At 53.9% G+C, this 15,298-nt stretch overlaps 5 protein-coding genes across 5 annotated transcripts; 2 read left to right on the top strand and 3 right to left on the bottom strand.

Moving 5' to 3' along the window:
* Positions 1 to 18: 18 nt before the first annotated feature.
* NCS57_00112700 (Proteasome endopeptidase complex) lies at positions 19 to 953 on the top strand (the record flags this gene model as incomplete). Its single annotated transcript, XM_053051199.1, has 2 exons — positions 19 to 144; positions 264 to 953. The coding sequence occupies 2 exons, from the start codon at positions 19 to 21 to the stop codon at positions 951 to 953; spliced, it is 816 nt and encodes a 271-aa protein (XP_052919714.1).
* Positions 954 to 1,610: 657 nt separating this feature from the next.
* On the bottom strand, positions 1,611 to 3,943 carry NCS57_00112600 (uncharacterized protein; the record flags this gene model as incomplete). The annotated part of the gene is made up of 3 exons (XM_053051198.1): positions 1,611 to 1,719; positions 1,779 to 1,917; positions 1,969 to 3,943. The coding sequence occupies 3 exons, from the start codon at positions 3,941 to 3,943 to the stop codon at positions 1,611 to 1,613; spliced, it is 2,223 nt and encodes a 740-aa protein (XP_052919713.1).
* A 4,196-nt stretch (positions 3,944 to 8,139) lies between these two features.
* NCS57_00112500 (uncharacterized protein) lies at positions 8,140 to 9,610 on the bottom strand (the record flags this gene model as incomplete). The annotated part of the gene is made up of 3 exons (XM_053051197.1): positions 8,140 to 8,313; positions 8,371 to 9,320; positions 9,418 to 9,610. 3 exons carry the CDS (start codon positions 9,608 to 9,610, stop codon positions 8,140 to 8,142), a joined length of 1,317 nt encoding a protein of 438 aa, XP_052919712.1.
* A 785-nt stretch (positions 9,611 to 10,395) lies between these two features.
* NCS57_00112400 (uncharacterized protein) lies at positions 10,396 to 11,435 on the top strand (the record flags this gene model as incomplete). Its single annotated transcript, XM_053051196.1, has 4 exons — positions 10,396 to 10,447; positions 10,500 to 10,625; positions 10,677 to 10,786; positions 10,839 to 11,435. The coding sequence occupies 4 exons, from the start codon at positions 10,396 to 10,398 to the stop codon at positions 11,433 to 11,435; spliced, it is 885 nt and encodes a 294-aa protein (XP_052919711.1).
* A 1,095-nt stretch (positions 11,436 to 12,530) lies between these two features.
* NCS57_00112300 (uncharacterized protein) lies at positions 12,531 to 15,201 on the bottom strand (the record flags this gene model as incomplete). The annotated part of the gene is made up of 3 exons (XM_053051195.1): positions 14,867 to 15,201; positions 12,862 to 14,808; positions 12,531 to 12,807 (listed from the first exon to the last, which is right to left on the bottom strand). Exons 1-3 carry the CDS (start codon positions 15,178 to 15,180, stop codon positions 12,531 to 12,533), a joined length of 2,538 nt encoding a protein of 845 aa, XP_052919710.1. The 5' UTR covers positions 15,181 to 15,201.
* Between the last annotated feature and the right edge of the window lie 97 nt (positions 15,202 to 15,298).

Below are 15,298 nucleotides of genomic sequence, written 5' to 3'. Positions count from 1 at the left end.
AAACCAACGTCACCCACGATGCCCGGCTTCGACTTCTCCAACTACAACCGCAATGCGGCCCTCCACGCCCGAGGAGTCCCTCTGCCAAAGGCCACCAGTACTGGAACAACCATTGTTGGATGCATATTTGATGGCGGTGTGGTGGTGAGTACTTCTGCGTCCCTCTTATGGCGCATGCTTTAATTCTCTGGACGGGACTATCGTCATGACGATAAGAGCTCCCCATCTCAAGCATCACCCACTGACATGGCCTCCATCGATAGATCGCAGCCGATACTCGAGCCACATCCGGCCCCATCGTCGCCGACAAGAACTGTGAGAAGCTTCACTACATCTCACCTCAGATTTGGTGCGCTGGCGCCGGCACAGCCGCCGACACCGAGTTCACCACCGCCCTCATCTCCTCCCAGCTCGAGCTGCACTCCCTCTCCACCGGCCGCAAGCCCCGCGTCGTCACCTGCATGACCCTCCTGAAGCAGCACCTCTTCCGCTACCAGGGATACATCGGCGCCTACCTCGTCGTCGCCGGTGTCGATCCCACCGGCACCCACCTCTTCACCGTTCACGCCCACGGTAGCACCGACAAGCTCCCCTACGTCACCATGGGCAGTGGTAGCTTGGCCGCCATGAGCGTCTTCGAGACCCAGTGGAAGCCCGACCTCAGCCAGGAGGAGGCGGTGAAGCTGGCCAGCGACGCCATCCTGGCGGGTATCTGGAACGATCTGGGCTCTGGTTCCAACGTGGATGTGGCCATCATTACCAAGGAGAAGACGACATTGAAGAGAAACTACATCAAGCCCAACGAAAAGGAGCCCAAGCTGCAGAGTTACGCCTTCCCCAAGGGCACGACAGCCGTGCTGAACGAGAAGATCATTACCAAGAACGAGATTGGACGGTACGTTAGCGTGGAAGAGGTGCCTCTTGACGACTCAAAGATGGATGTCGACACCTAAGCGCCTGGATTATGCTTGGGCAGTTAGATGGTTAGAGCGTGGCATGTAACAACACAATCCGGGTACACTATAAACTGGAGCACTGAACCTGTCTTCATTCGATCTCCAAGAGGTGACCATTGATGTTCGTCTAGAGGTGAACAGCTTCAGCTTGTTTGTTTGGCTAGCATTATGATTCTCGAAAGAAGCATCCAAGCTTCATACATGCTTCCGGCTGCACCCCGTGGATATGTCCACTATCTCTATGTGCAAAGAAGGTTACAAGAATAGAATAGAATAATAACAGCCAACCGATCTGCTATGCGCAAATCGGTGCCATACAATCGCCTCTGCCAGGCCACGAAAGCCGTAGCCCGTGCTGGGGATTAAATCATCGCTAAAAACCCCCCATCCCAAAATCCAAGCCCGGTACAGAAGCGAAGTTAACTCCCTTTGTCCAAACCACATCATTGCTCTCCCTGAGCAACGTCGCGCTTGTGGTATGTCGTATAATCAGTCAAGTGTTGCGCCTAAGTCGGTGCATAGAGCACAAGAATACTCCTCCCAGAAAACCCATGAATCCCAAATGCGATGCGCAACTCAAACTCCGATGAAATGGGTATGTCGAAGATCTCATCATTATCGTGGTAGGCGTGTCAAATAAAGCGGCTCGTGAGCTCACTTCCGTCCAAACATGGTTCGGGTTCGAGATTTACTCCGAGCCTTCTTCTTGTCCTTCTTGGGTGCGCTTGAGTCTTCGTCATCATCATACTTGGCTTTGTGAATCCTGTAGCATGGCAGTTAGTAACGGGTCACAATGAGACGCCTGTCTCAGCAGATACATACCAGCTGTTTCCAACCATGCTCATACCCTTGGCTTCAGCCATACGATAGAACTTGGCACTCTTCTTGAGGTTCTTCTTACAACCTATGCCCTGTGCATAGCAGAAGCCAGCCTCAGCCAGTGCATCGACATCGCCCCAGTCTAGTTCTCAGTTAGTGACAACCCATCGACAGTTGAGGCATATAGACTTACTGCCAGCGATCTCAAAGCACCTCAGCGCCAGAGACTTATCCTGCTCGATGCCCCATCCGTTCATATGACTAACACCAAGTTCGTAAATGCTGAGAGCGAATTGCGCCTTTCGAGTTCTCCTCTCAACAACATCGACATGCTTGCCCTCCTTGACTTGATCCTCGTCATCCGCAATCTCGACACTGGCATATTCGGCCGCCTTCCTGAGCCATTCAACGCCTTCCTTCTGGTTCGCCCGCATGCCCCATCCGTGACGACAGGCAAGCGCATACAGGAGCATGGCGGTAGGATCGTTCAGTCGGGCCGCGTATCGAAGGTGATATGTCGACTCCTTCAGGGATCCGTTCTCATGGCATTCTATGCCCTTTGCGAGATGCTCCTCTGCCGACATTTCTGAAGCGGTGGGAGCCGCAGACCGAGCCGTAGGCGGTGGTCGGATCGTGCTAGCGGTGTCGCTGGTTGTGGTGGAAACAGGGGTCCTGCCTCGGCCCCTGGGTGCATCTTCTGAAGATCGTGGGTCGTCGATTGAAGGTCTCTCGGGACTAGAAGGTGCCTGCGGCATTGGGGGCACCGCTGTTTCTGAGTAGACCTTTCTCAGATCTGTCGATGGTCTCGGCATCGGGCTGCTAGGTGTCAAGGAATCCTCTGGGACAATCTTGGCTGAAGAGCTAGATGGGCGGGTGGGAGGCGAAGGAGGAGCGTCAGCATGGATTCGCTGCACATTGCTAGGAGGAAGCATGGGTTGCTCCCATCGGTAAGAGGCTTGTGTTGGATGTTCAGCGGGCTCGGCTCGCTGAATAGTCTTGCCTCTGGGTAGTGAAAACTTGGAGTAAATGTACGACGGTGCGCCTTTGTCGTCGGTCTGTTGCTCTAGAAAGGCTTCGCTATGCATGCTCACTGGTGTATGGGCCGTGTCATCAGCCAAGATGAATGAGGGTTGGCTATCGGAAGAGGCTTGTCTCAGAGGTGACTCCATACCAGGCGTGCCAGACCTGCTGAGAGGTCTTGAGAAGTTGAAGGACGGTCGGGGGAGAGCAGACGTTTCCGAGCTCACTGAAGGCGATCTTTGAAAAGAGCCAATGCCCGGGGACGTCACTGCGCCGTTAAAGGCGGCGCTCCCAGAAGAGAGCTTTCGTGGAGGTAACGAATGGAATGAGCTAGCCATATTACCGGTTGACTCTTCATCAGTAGGTAGTAGGGGGGTGGAAACGGTGCTGGATGATCTCCTCGTGAACATGGTTTGAGGGGGCGCGAGTCCAAGCTCATCGAACGAAGGCTGCTTCGGCTTGTGAGGAGAGCCACTGACAGATCCATGGATAGAACCACTGATTGACCCGCTAGGTCGTCGGTGAGAAGATAGTGAGGCAGCGTCTTCCTTTCGAGAAGGAGATGATTCGGTTCGCTTATCAGACTGCGATTGAGTTTCACTGCGCAACGGTGAAGGTGAGCGTTCCCTCCTAGCACCAAAAAAGGGGTCTGTCTCGTCAATCTGGTTTAGCAGAGGACGAGACCGAGCTGGATCACGAGCAGGCACTGCTGGTATATCCTCATCTGGAGTAGGGGGTATGCGGCTCATTCGTGGATGCATCGAGACTGGTCGGTCGGCATCATCGCTAAACGCGTCCTCCAGCTCTACGTCCGTCCTCGGGCCAAAACTAGAACCAGGGCGATCACCAGCCTCAGACCCCGAATCTTGGGACATGGACCGAAAGTATTCAGACCGCCCCTGAACAATCAAAGGGCTCTCAACAGTGAGGGGAGGGAGTCGGCTCATCCTATTGCCCTCTTTGGCGCTCTCTTGTAATTGCCTTGCGAGCAACCGGCTCTGCATGGCAAAGGCGTCCAATGGGGACAACTCGGGGGGGATTTCGCCGGCGACATGAAGGCGAGGTGAACGGAGAGGTTTGGAGACGGTGGAAATATTCGAATGCTGCGAGTCGGATCGCAAGTCCAAAATGGACGGTCGTGTCGACATGGTTGGTCGCTCTGAAGTACAACTCTAGCGGTAGAGTCTGGTGCCCATGCAGATATTACTATTATGGAAAATCGAATGCGCTATGCGGAAGCGTAACTGAGGTTGTCCCTCTCGAGAGTTCCCCAAAAACCAAAGCAGCCAGAGAGTGTAGCAGGAGAGTTGGTTGTATTATTTCGTTGCTTTGACGCTCGGTTGCAGCGAGGAAGGACCAGGATCCGAGATGGTCGGGAGAACAGGCCGAGCGATTGTCAATGAGCAGGGGGCACCGGTATTAACAAGGCGTTACAAAGCTGCGGCAGACATTGGGGGTCGACAAAGAATGGATGATGGCGAACAGACGTCAGGAACGGCGAGACGAGGGTGACGGCGAAAGACAGCCAAGCAGTGATCGGCGGCGGAAGAGGGATCTTTGCGCGGGCCGCGCTATGCGATTAGTGCCACGAGAAGCTCGATGGAACGGAGTTGAAACGAGCGACGGCCACTATGACCAAGAGGAAATCGGCGACGCAGACGGAAGACGGGGTTCGAGATTGTCGGAGATGTGAACGGCGCAACGCGGAGCCGTGCTATGCTATGTATGTATGCTATGCGGCGGCGGCGGTGTTGTTGACGGGTCTCGGGTCTTCGTGGGGTGACGGGGCGACGCCCTTCCTTCGTTGATGGGGCCAAGATGAGACGAAGCGCGAACGAATATTAGAACGAGGGGGAGGGGGAAAACACCGAGAGAACGAGCGGCCAAGTATGCGAATGACGACTCGGAGTAAAAGAGGAAGCGGCGAGAACAGGGGAGTCGGAGTAGAGGAGGGAGGATGAATGGTGTTTGTAGACGGGAAGTAGGATTAAGGTCTAAGGTATCTGTAGAGAGCATAGACTTGCGGCCCTAGCTAAGGTAGTGTCTCTCTCGTCCTTCCCCCCAAGCAATAGCCCCCAAGCGCGAACAGGGAACTAATTTACCTTGCCCTGGGTGGCTTTATTAGACCTTGGTTACAGTGCAGAAGATTGATGGATGCGATGTGGAAAGAGTGGAGAGGGAGGTGATGGATCATGGATGGATCCCGTCGGGTCCCTTTTGGATGGACCCAGGGTGGAGGGATACCGGATGGGGAGAGGGAGGTCTCTGGCGTTGTGCTGTGCAACACTCCAAGAGGACAAGGCATTTTGATTAGGCCGGTCTTGCATTACGCTGTATTCTGCATCCAGCCAGCCCAGCCGGAGAGTGACTATCAAAGGGGCTTTGCCTCCATGGACGTCATGTCATGGATCCAAGTGCTGACTGACCTTTTGATCTCGCCAACTTCGCCTCAAGTTCTCTTCAATGTTGTTGATGTGGATGCCCTCTCTCCACCGGGTCTGTGCTGATGAGGTGTTCTGTACATACTCTTGGCCAAAAGGCTGCACAAGATCCAATTCTCTCAGAGGGCGTGGCGGCGCAGCGATGCACCGACAATCCATGTCCAAAATACGAGGCCCTTGACCTGCACTATTACGCTGCATGTTTCTCTCCCCGCTCTGCACAACGCCGACCCTCGTGGCAAGTCTAATAAGCTGGTCCCTCTAGACCACCCCCCATGACCGAAAGGAGGCGTTCTCTTGGGACTCGAATAGTCCCACCCGCTCCCAGGCCCCAGGACCATCACCAGGGTTCGAGTTGATATTGACGGGCGGGGACCGAGTCCAACTGAAGACGGAGGCATGTCCGTCTACAGTAAAGGGGATCTCGAGTGTAATATGGATTCAAGTCAGCCGTACCCAGGGAGATTTTATTGCTCGCCCGTCAAGGCTACCAACTCGGGAAGGCAACCTCTTGCTCGCAGTTGCATCCAATTTCGCTGTTTTCCAAGGACCAGCAGCCGCGGTCGCACAAGCAAAAAAACGGCCTCGACGCCTCATTTCGGTGCCTTGCATGCGTCTTGCACATTCTACCACCCTACGGCCGTCATTATTTTCTTTATTCTACCACTTGATCCCCTGCTTCTTCCCCCATCTCCAACAATAACTGTCTTGCTCCCTTGTTCTCGTCCAAAAGCAAAGGGGAACTTGTCAGACCCCAACCCAAGACGACGGCAAAACAATGAGACCAGACCAGGGTCGGCCGGCTTGAGGCTCCACAGACTCCATGGCTCCAGTGTAAAGTACTTGTCTTATTGCAGCCACTTCCCAGTCTGGGGTACATGCTCTAGGCCTTCCATTGTTATCTTTGTTATGAGGAGTCTATTATCTGACCATCAGAAGGCCTATGCCTGGTGATGGGTGCACTACCTGGCCATTGATAAACCGTTGCAGGTCAGACTCAGCCTCGAGAGCGGTCTACATCTGCCAGTCAACATCTTTTAGCGCTGGCTCCCGCTGTCAATGGTTCACCTCGAGTCGGGTATCTGAACCTCGCCTCTCTTCATCGCCCCCTTTCAGCTCTCCAGGATTCCCCTACCCTTTCCTGTCTGCCTGTCTGTTCTCGGCCCCTGGTACAGAGGAGAGGTTTAGACAATGATTGCTTGGCTGTCTGGACTCTTCCGATCTCGTTTAGCCTTGTGTGCTACGTACGCACGCACGTATGTAGCAACAGTCTCGCCTGGCCAGGCCCATTTGTTGTCTCTGGCGGTCCATCCAAGACCCAGTTCTGCATGCCAGCCGAGTTGAAAACAGCCACAAACATAGGTCTCGTCAACAGGCCTCTCAGCATATCCGTACTGTATGCGCCTCCGCCTCCGCCTCTGCCTCTTGATTACGACTAGTTCACGCCCGACCCCAGTTCTCTCTCGCTCACGAGTTTTTTATAGCAACTGATGACCAGCGCTAGTCCACCAAGACGGCGACCCGGGCCACAAAGGCAAATTGCACGCGTAAACGTCTTTCTTTTCCGTCTTTATCGGAGCCTTGACGTGGAGCGCTGCAACTGCTACTTCAGCCGCAGCGAATGGCGCAAATCATAATTCTGTTTACCTCAAAGGTCAAGCCACGCCGTGTCACTGGTGCCAGATGGAGTGTGGCCTTGGATGCCACGACGGCCCACGTATTACAGAGCCTGACGCAAGGGCACAGGGGATGACGCAGGCGGCCCTTTGTTGCCGACAGCGGACGGGACAATTGGATCACACCTCAAACCGGTTGCTAGGTACTCCGTACATGTGGCTACGGTTTCACCACTGTCATGGCCGAATCTTGCATCTACCCGTTCCACCAAGGGTACTGTACATCATCTGAAGTTCTTCCTCCACCCGACAGTGTGTAGTACAGTACTCTGCAAGGGAGCGCAGAGATCGCTAGCAGCCATTGTTCTGTCCCTCACCTGTCAATCGCAAATGAACGATCACCCAAGATGGGCCAATCAGACACTCTGCCAGCACTTCTCCTGAGTCCTCTTACACAGTCCATCCATCTATCTTACAGCCATTGTCTCTATAAGAGAATCAACTGGTCAAGACGCATTCAAGTCTCATTTTGAGCCTCTTTACTTTGTTATGCCTTCTCCAGCGGCACCTACCAATGAAACACCTCCCGTCACACTGTCCAGCTTCCGACCCCGGTCCTTATCCCGCCGGTGTTTCTCGACTGCCCATGATCCAGGGACATGGTCCCCTGCTGACAGCACCGCTCGACTCAGTCCTCGATTGGTCCCTGGGCACGAGGACTTTGTGCACAACAATCTCACAATCTCGTCACTAATCTCCGTGCTCGCACAAGGCCAGGCACAAGCCAAGGTTCGCCAACCTCAAGGATGTGCTTCATTTCTCCACAGCGTCTTCAACGATCGATCCCCTGCTTCAGGGGTTATACGGACAAGTACGCGCAATTGGCCCAGCGAGGATGACAGAATCTCCCAGGTACGATGTCGGTGATTTGCAGATCTCAATTCCCACCCGCTGCCGTATTTGAAACTGTCTTCAATCGGACGTTGTTTTACATAGCCGCCCTCATGAGACATGTGAAAGCCCATCCTATAATTCACCCTTCTCTCTCTCCAGTTGACGTTCCATGACCAAGGTTCCTGAACAAGATGCATGTGCCATCAAGTTCATGGCGTCTCCTCTCATGATTTGATAATGCTCCTTAAAAATTCCCAACTATTCCAGAACGCCTAACCCACCAATGCATAGGGAGCATTGGACTTTTACAATAGCTACACAGGTCCCTCACCATAGCTGGTCGTACCTTGCTCATACTCACTCGTCCCCACATCGCATCTATATACTCTCTGCTTACATGTCCTTGGATCGCATCTTCTTGAGACGAGCGGCACCCTCGAACAGTCCGCGGTCAACCGCCGCAGCGACGGTCAAAGTTCCACCAACAATGGCGCAGAGTCCAGCAAGGAAACCGCTAAAGGTCTTGCCCTTCTCCTCACGGTTGACAACCTTCATGGGGGAAATATCCTACAGCCAGCGTTAGTTACGATTCACTTGTCAAGACAAATGCCATCGGGCACTTACATAGGAGAAGAAGACGCCAGGGATACCACCGCTGGTATGCTGGCGCTCAGCGTGGCCTTCAGCGGCGTCGTTGCCGCCAGCCAAACTCCTCTTGTGGCTAGTGACAGAGTACTGGTGAGTCTCGACACTGCCATCCTCGGAGTAACCGTAGGCTCCGAGGCTCGTGTCGTCCTGGAGCAGGCCGGCGATCTTGAGACCCTTGCTGTCCCAGCCCAGAGGGAGGTATGATGTAGGGACAATCTTTACGAAGTACATGAAGTTGAAGTTGGGATCCTTGATATCCTGGCGGGTACCGTCAAGAGGGTTCTGGTGGTGGTTGGTCCAGGGCGTTCCCTTGCTGCCGACCTTGCGAGCGACTTCGTCGGGGAGCTGAGGGCCAAAGCGAAGGGAGTGGATGATATGGGTGAAGTCGTGCGCCTTGCCCTTGGGAGCATCCCAGTAGTTCTTCAGATCGTGAACGTGCATGTTGCCGCTGCTGAAGCTTCGGCCAGGAGCAAAGTGGAAGTTGCCAATGACCTTGTTCACGCGCAGGCCACCCTCAATGCGGCAACCTTCCTCACGCTGAGCATCCAGCTTCTCAGCATAGTGCTCGCGCTCACACTGCTCGACGCCCTCTCCACGGCCAAATGCCCACGACGCCTGGGCGTAGGCTTCACGAACTTCGTCACAAGTCTGACAGCAGCCGGCCTTTCGGGCATTCGCAGGGGGCTGAGCACCGTAGCAGCCACCACAGTAGGAGGGATCGAGGTGGGCGGCAGCATCATCGTGCAGGGAGAGGGACTTGGAGTCGATGTCGGCGCCGCCCTTGGACTGGGGTTGAAGACGGACTTTGTTGACACCGTGCATGACGCCGTGCTGCTGCTCGCCAGAGACATCCATGACATCGAGGGTCAGGAGCTCACAGGGCATCTTGGGGAATGTGATGTTGAGGTGAATCTCCATTCGCTCTCCTGTAAATCACATCCACGTCAGCAACTCGCGGTTCTAAAGTCGCAACGGGGAAGCAATCGCGGTTCTATCCCCGGGGACCTAGATGTTATCCCATACCTCGTCCTCTATCCACAATCAACTCGGGGTGTATCTCGACCCGGCGATACTCTGACCATTCACCCCAGGCCAGGAATATGACGACGATCAGAGACACGATAGTGACAATACCACCACTTGTGGTTCGAATTCGCGCCTCGTCGACTGTCTTGGTGAAGGCATCGAGCCTTGTGAACCTCGACTTGGGAGGCATTTTGGGAGAAGCGTGTCGCTTGTTGGATGCGACGAGGTTCGAGACGGGTATAAGTTGGTAGGTATGAATGCGACAGCAGCGCAGGTCGCTAAAGAGCAGCTGAAAAGGAGAGCAGGCTTCAGGAGCAACCACAAGAAGATGGGCAAGAAAAGGGTCAAATGCAGTGAATGAGAGACAGCATTCGTCGAGAGTGGCTGCGGACCGGTACCTCACACTCGAGCAGCAAAAAGAGGAAGAATCGAAGCAATGCGAGAATAGAGTTTGGCTGTTCCTATTCTTACATTTCTTAAAGGCCACCTTTTTCCAACTGCGGCTGACTACCTAGTACGGTACCTATCTCTTGGTCCTTCCGCGCCTAGCTTGGGGCCTGCCCGCCTCAGAACAGGGTCCCCCCTCCGTGGTATCTTCAATTGAGCTAAGCCTAAAAGGGTTTGATCCCGAGCTTCAAGGCACTGGGCCGGAAAATCTCCGGTTTCTATTGGAGCTTCGCATGCGTCAGGTACTGCAGACGGGAAGGGAGGGAAGCTCTGGTTCAGCCTGCCGCTGTAGGTCCACTAAATCAGATCGCAAGGCTGAGAAATTCCACCCATCACTCTCTTCCAACTTTCCTACACCATCACCATTTCTCTCTGCAACCGCCATCTAAACCAACTATTCCGGTTTAGATAGTTTCCTCGTTCGTTTCCATACTCTGCGCCGCACTTACGCATTCTCGACAAACACGCCATCTCTCTTTTCGTATACGAGATAATCTTCTTTGTTGCCTCCCCGGCCGCCTATTCAACATGTCGACGAGGCCACCCTCTCGCGTTGTGTTTGTGGGCAACATCCCATATGGTAGGCGCCGCCAGCTATGTTCGTGGCTTACCCTATCTGACTAGGCTCGCAGGACTCACCGAGGAGCAAATCACCGAAATCTTCAGCAGCGCCGGCAAGGTCGAACGCTTTCGCCTCGTCTACGATTCCGAGACTGGACGACCAAAGGGCTTTGGCTTTGCAGACTACCCGGATACCGGTACGATTCCTCGATCGCCGACATACATTCACTTCTAACCGACCTTGATAGACTCGGCCTCCTCAGCTGTGCGCAATCTGAACGACTACGAGATCATGGGCAGGAAGCTTCGCGTTGACTTCTCTAACGAGCAGAAGAGCACCGATGAAGACAAGGACCAGGTACTACGCGCGCGAGTTCTATTCAGATTCATACTCTAACCTTGGACACCAGGGCGGCTCAGGCTATAACCCACACGGCTCTAATGGCGCCGGCCCCAGTTACAGCTCTCAGCCAAGCACTCTCCCTCCTCTGCCCGCCGGAAAGGAGCTTCCACACGGCGTCACCTGCACCGATGCTATCTCGCGCACTCTTGAAACCCTCCCGCCTCCCCAGCTGCTCGACATTCTTTCCCAGATGAAGACACTCGCGACCAACGAACCTCAGCGAGCTGCCGAGCTTCTCCAGCAAGCACCACAGTTGGCATACGCAGTGTTTCAGGCTCTTCTTCTCATGGGTCTCGTCTCCCCCGAAGCTATTCAGTCGGTCGTCGAGCCCGGAGCACCCCCACCGGCTGCTGCCTATCCTCCCGCCCCAATGCCTGGCTACCCCGGAGCGAGTAACACTCCTCCAGTCGCCAGTATGCCATATCAGGCGCCTGCTCAGCCCTACGGCGCTCCTGCCGCTGCGCCCGCGCCGGCTGCCCAAGATCCTGATGCTCTGATGCGAGCTGTCATGGAGCTTCCTCAATCTCAGATCGACATGCTTCCTGAGGCTGAGAGGCAACAGATTTTGGCTCTCCGGGCTACATTTGCTGGCCAGCGGAGGTGATTCCATGTATAGATACATTCGTGCGCAGTGATTCGCCAATCGTGTTGAGTCAAGAGACTCGCCAGAGGCGTCTCGCATCATGCACTTGGAGGGTATTTGGATGTATTAGGCGTTCAGGCGCAGATGTGGGCCATTGATTTACATAGTCCAGGCGTAAGCATGGTTCCTAACCAGTTGCTGGTCGTAGGGTGAGGGTTGGTAGCCAGATGATGCGACATTGCAGTTGTCCGGACGTCCTTTCTGGTGGTCACAACTCCGTCATGCCAGGGAGGAGAGGGTAACATGGCGGTGTCTTTAAAGCCAGTTGCCGTTGTGAGGGCTATCGTCATGATGGTGTAAGAGAGGCAACGCGATTGCAATAGTTATCGGACAGGGATTGAACAGATACCCGCGACTGAGGTTTACCAAAGAGAAAATGAAACAGTATTCTATTCCCGGTGTCATTTTAAATATCTACGAATTGTCTAGGTTCCGATGCGAACCCAGTTGTGCTTCCGGGGTGATGTAGGGTAGTGAGGACTAAAGGTAGTGGGCAAGAATGACAGCTTCTATTCCACGTAATCAATCTATTCAGCCGTGCATGAACCAGTTGATCTATGTTGAGGCTCGTTGATGCAATTCGTTTCCGATTTTTAGATTTGGTGCGAAGTACTTCTAGGGCACATTGGAGATGGGTTTCCTTTGCGTATCTTCAACACTACAATTAAGAAGGTGGTCACAATAGCTAAGATACTTGGTTTTCGCTACGGCTCGCGCCCCAAAAGACATGTCAATTTTATGTATGCCCTCCCATGTAAACCGCTCACCGGAAAGCATTGGGAACCCGAACTGCCTAGCGCCAGATGTACTGTCTGGATGCGCCCCCAAAGCCCCCTAAACCAACCAGCCATTTCCAGACGAACAAGTACTGTACCGTGATAAACTCCAGGCCTACAGGTTGAAAATGCCAATAGGCAAAATTGAAAGGAAAAAAAGAGGGACGGCGGCAAGACTGTGTACTGTGTGCCAACCGCTATATCATGTGTGCCCAACTCTTGAAAGTAGCACTCTTGTGTGTATCCTTCGCTTTGGCTCTCCTAGATGTAGGAGCGCCCCTTATACAATGTTGTATACCCTCTTGGCTATCATGTAGCACGCAAATCCAAAGAAAAGGAGACCAGCCGTGATCCAGACGAACCAGGTGAGGTCGCCTTCATACTCTTGACCGGGCACCCAAACGTTCATGCCCCACAGACCGGTGATGATGTTCATGGGAAGCACGATTGTGCCCAGGACGGTGAGTTTTCCGAGCACGTCGGCTGTTTGTTCCTGGCGCTCGTTCATGCGGATGTTTATCTGGGCGAGATAGTTGCCATGAGATCGAGCAAGTATTCTATGCGTGTTAGTACAACTTTGTCCCTTGGTCTTATACACATAGACAACTCACTTTTCGTAATGACCAAGGTTGGCAGTCATGGTGATGATGTGATCTTGGATATCACCAAGATAGAGGCCAATCTCGGACCGAGGCGCAACCTCCCACCGCTCATTGCAGCGCTTGGCGAATCCTTTGATAACATCCGCCTTGTTGCCCAGCAAGCGGTATAGACTCATGACCCTCTTTCTGCAGTCACCTACACGTCGAAGCATGTCACTATTAGGATCAGACGTTGTGACAGCGTCGTCTGGCTTCGAGTTATCTTCCTTCAACCGCTTATCGGCGGATGAATGTAGCTTGAGGATGGCATCGTCAATCTCGTCGACCTCATCCTCGATATTCTGTATCAAGGGCTGAAAGACATCCGTGATGTCATCGATAATGGCATACGAGATCCAGTCCGAAGATAGTATCAAGTAGTCGCGCAACTGACGAATTCGTCGACGAACGTTGGCAGGATGCGGCGTCTTGGAGAAGTGGAAGCTCAGGACGCCTTCTCGGAAGACAACCACATACATATCGACAGGCTCCAGGAAGTTTTCGCTGTTGTTGTCTTGATCAAAGGTTCGATAGTTGACAAAGTAATAATGCCGGAAGAGCTCAACCTTCTCGCGAGCCTCCTGTAGCATAATGTCTTCTGCAGTAAGTGGATGGATGCCAAAGGCTTTGGATATGACCTTCATCTCAGGTTCTGTGGGACAGAGAACATCAAGCCACCAGACTGGTCGCTCGCCATATCTTATGATCTTGTCTTTTGAACCCGCCGTAGTGTCCTGTGAGATGTGCAACAAGCTTTCTTCTGCTGACTTGCGGCCCGACGGAGTTGCGCGCCCTGACTCGCTTCTCGAGGTCACATGTGCCAAAGGATCTTTCGAGGGTGATGTCGTTCCTTCAGGCCGGGTCTCGAGAGTATCGCGGGTAGCTGACAATGAGGGTTGGCGCGTATTAGCCTTGGACTCGCTATCTGTCCCCGAGCCCTGATTGCGAGCCTTGGTGGGAATAGTGACAGGGTCCAAATCTTCCTCATCAGACTCATCGTCGGAGAGAATTCTAGGATCTGGAATGAAGAGCTCTCGAAAGCCGCCACCAGGCTGGACAAGCTCGGATATTGTCTGACTGTGAATCGTGCTCTGGAACTCCTCGTTGAAATAGGTGAACCGATAAGGCGTTTCCTCATCTGACTGGAACCAGCCTTTGCGCAACGGGCGGAGCCGTCCATTAATGAGCTGCGGCTCCGTGATCTTCTTGACGCGACGTTCCTCAGTTCGATCCTCCTTCTCCATGTGACTCCATTCTTCCAGGATGGACAAGTCGGGCCATTGACCGCGACGACGGCGTGTTCGATACTGGCGTTGCTCCTGACCTCGTGACTGAGGCTCGTCATCTCCTATTTCGGACATACCAGGACCTGGGAAGCAAACATCCTGCTCAGCCTCAGTCACCATTCTTCGACCAAGCTCAGGTCGATTATCCCTTAGAACACTCCCAACATCAGAAAGGCCGTCAATCTCGCCTATCAAGCGATGTGGGGAGTCGTCACGGACGCTGCCGAGTTCATCCCGTATCATGACATCCCCTAGACTGAGTTCTATGCGATCGGCGGTGCCAAACGTGGGAGAGCCCGGCATGGATGGCGGATGGTTGACATCGTAACGGTCCTTTGCGCCAGATGAAGTTCCTAGCCGTGTCATGGAGGACTTGTTGGAGGGTCGTCGACTTCGGCTGTGACTTGATACCGCATCACTTGCGCCGTAGCCAGATAGACCAGTCTGTGAACGTCGTAGCCTCGATTCGCCTAGCAAAGGCGCGGATTCATCCCACTGTGAATGTTCTGGATGCTCCTCTTCGGCGGAAACGGCTGGGATCGAGCGGAGACGGTTGCTACTTGGACCTGTAAAGGGCGAGACCGGGGCTGGGACCGTCGATGATCGTCTGGGACGCATAGGGTGGTGACCACTAAGTTACATGTTAGTTGGGTGTTATGGAAGCAATTGTTCATGGAAGCCAAGCTCACCGATGATCTAACAATGCCTCGCTATCAATGCTCGCGTCGCTCAAATTGGCCGTGGGGAGGTTGAAGAAACCCTCCCCGGCAGCCTCCTCAGCCTCGTCGCGTCCATCATCCTCGTCAAACGCCGCAAAACTCTTTCTGCGAGCGCGCTTCTTCCTGCCACCTCGGTGTCCCTTCCTCTTCTTGGGCTTGGGTCGATCGGGGGTAGAGTTGGAGGCGGAGGCGGAGCCAGAGGCAGCCGGTCGTTGGGTGGGAGTGCCAGGCGATTGAGTATTGCTTGGGTTGGCCAAGTTGCTAAAGCGATTGTTCGAAGCCATATCGTGCTCCTGAAGACAGGGACACTATGGAATTATGTGAAAAGGAGAAGAAAAGGAAGCGTCCAAGGTTGTGGGAAAGTCGTAGGAATGACTGCGCCGTGCCACCAAGCCGCAAATC

This window comes from Fusarium keratoplasticum, chromosome 1 (assembly GCF_025433545.1).
Source record: "Fusarium keratoplasticum isolate Fu6.1 chromosome 1, whole genome shotgun sequence".
Lineage (NCBI taxonomy): Eukaryota > Fungi > Ascomycota > Sordariomycetes > Hypocreales > Nectriaceae > Fusarium > Fusarium keratoplasticum.
This window is presented reverse-complemented; position numbering and strand designations above follow the sequence as displayed.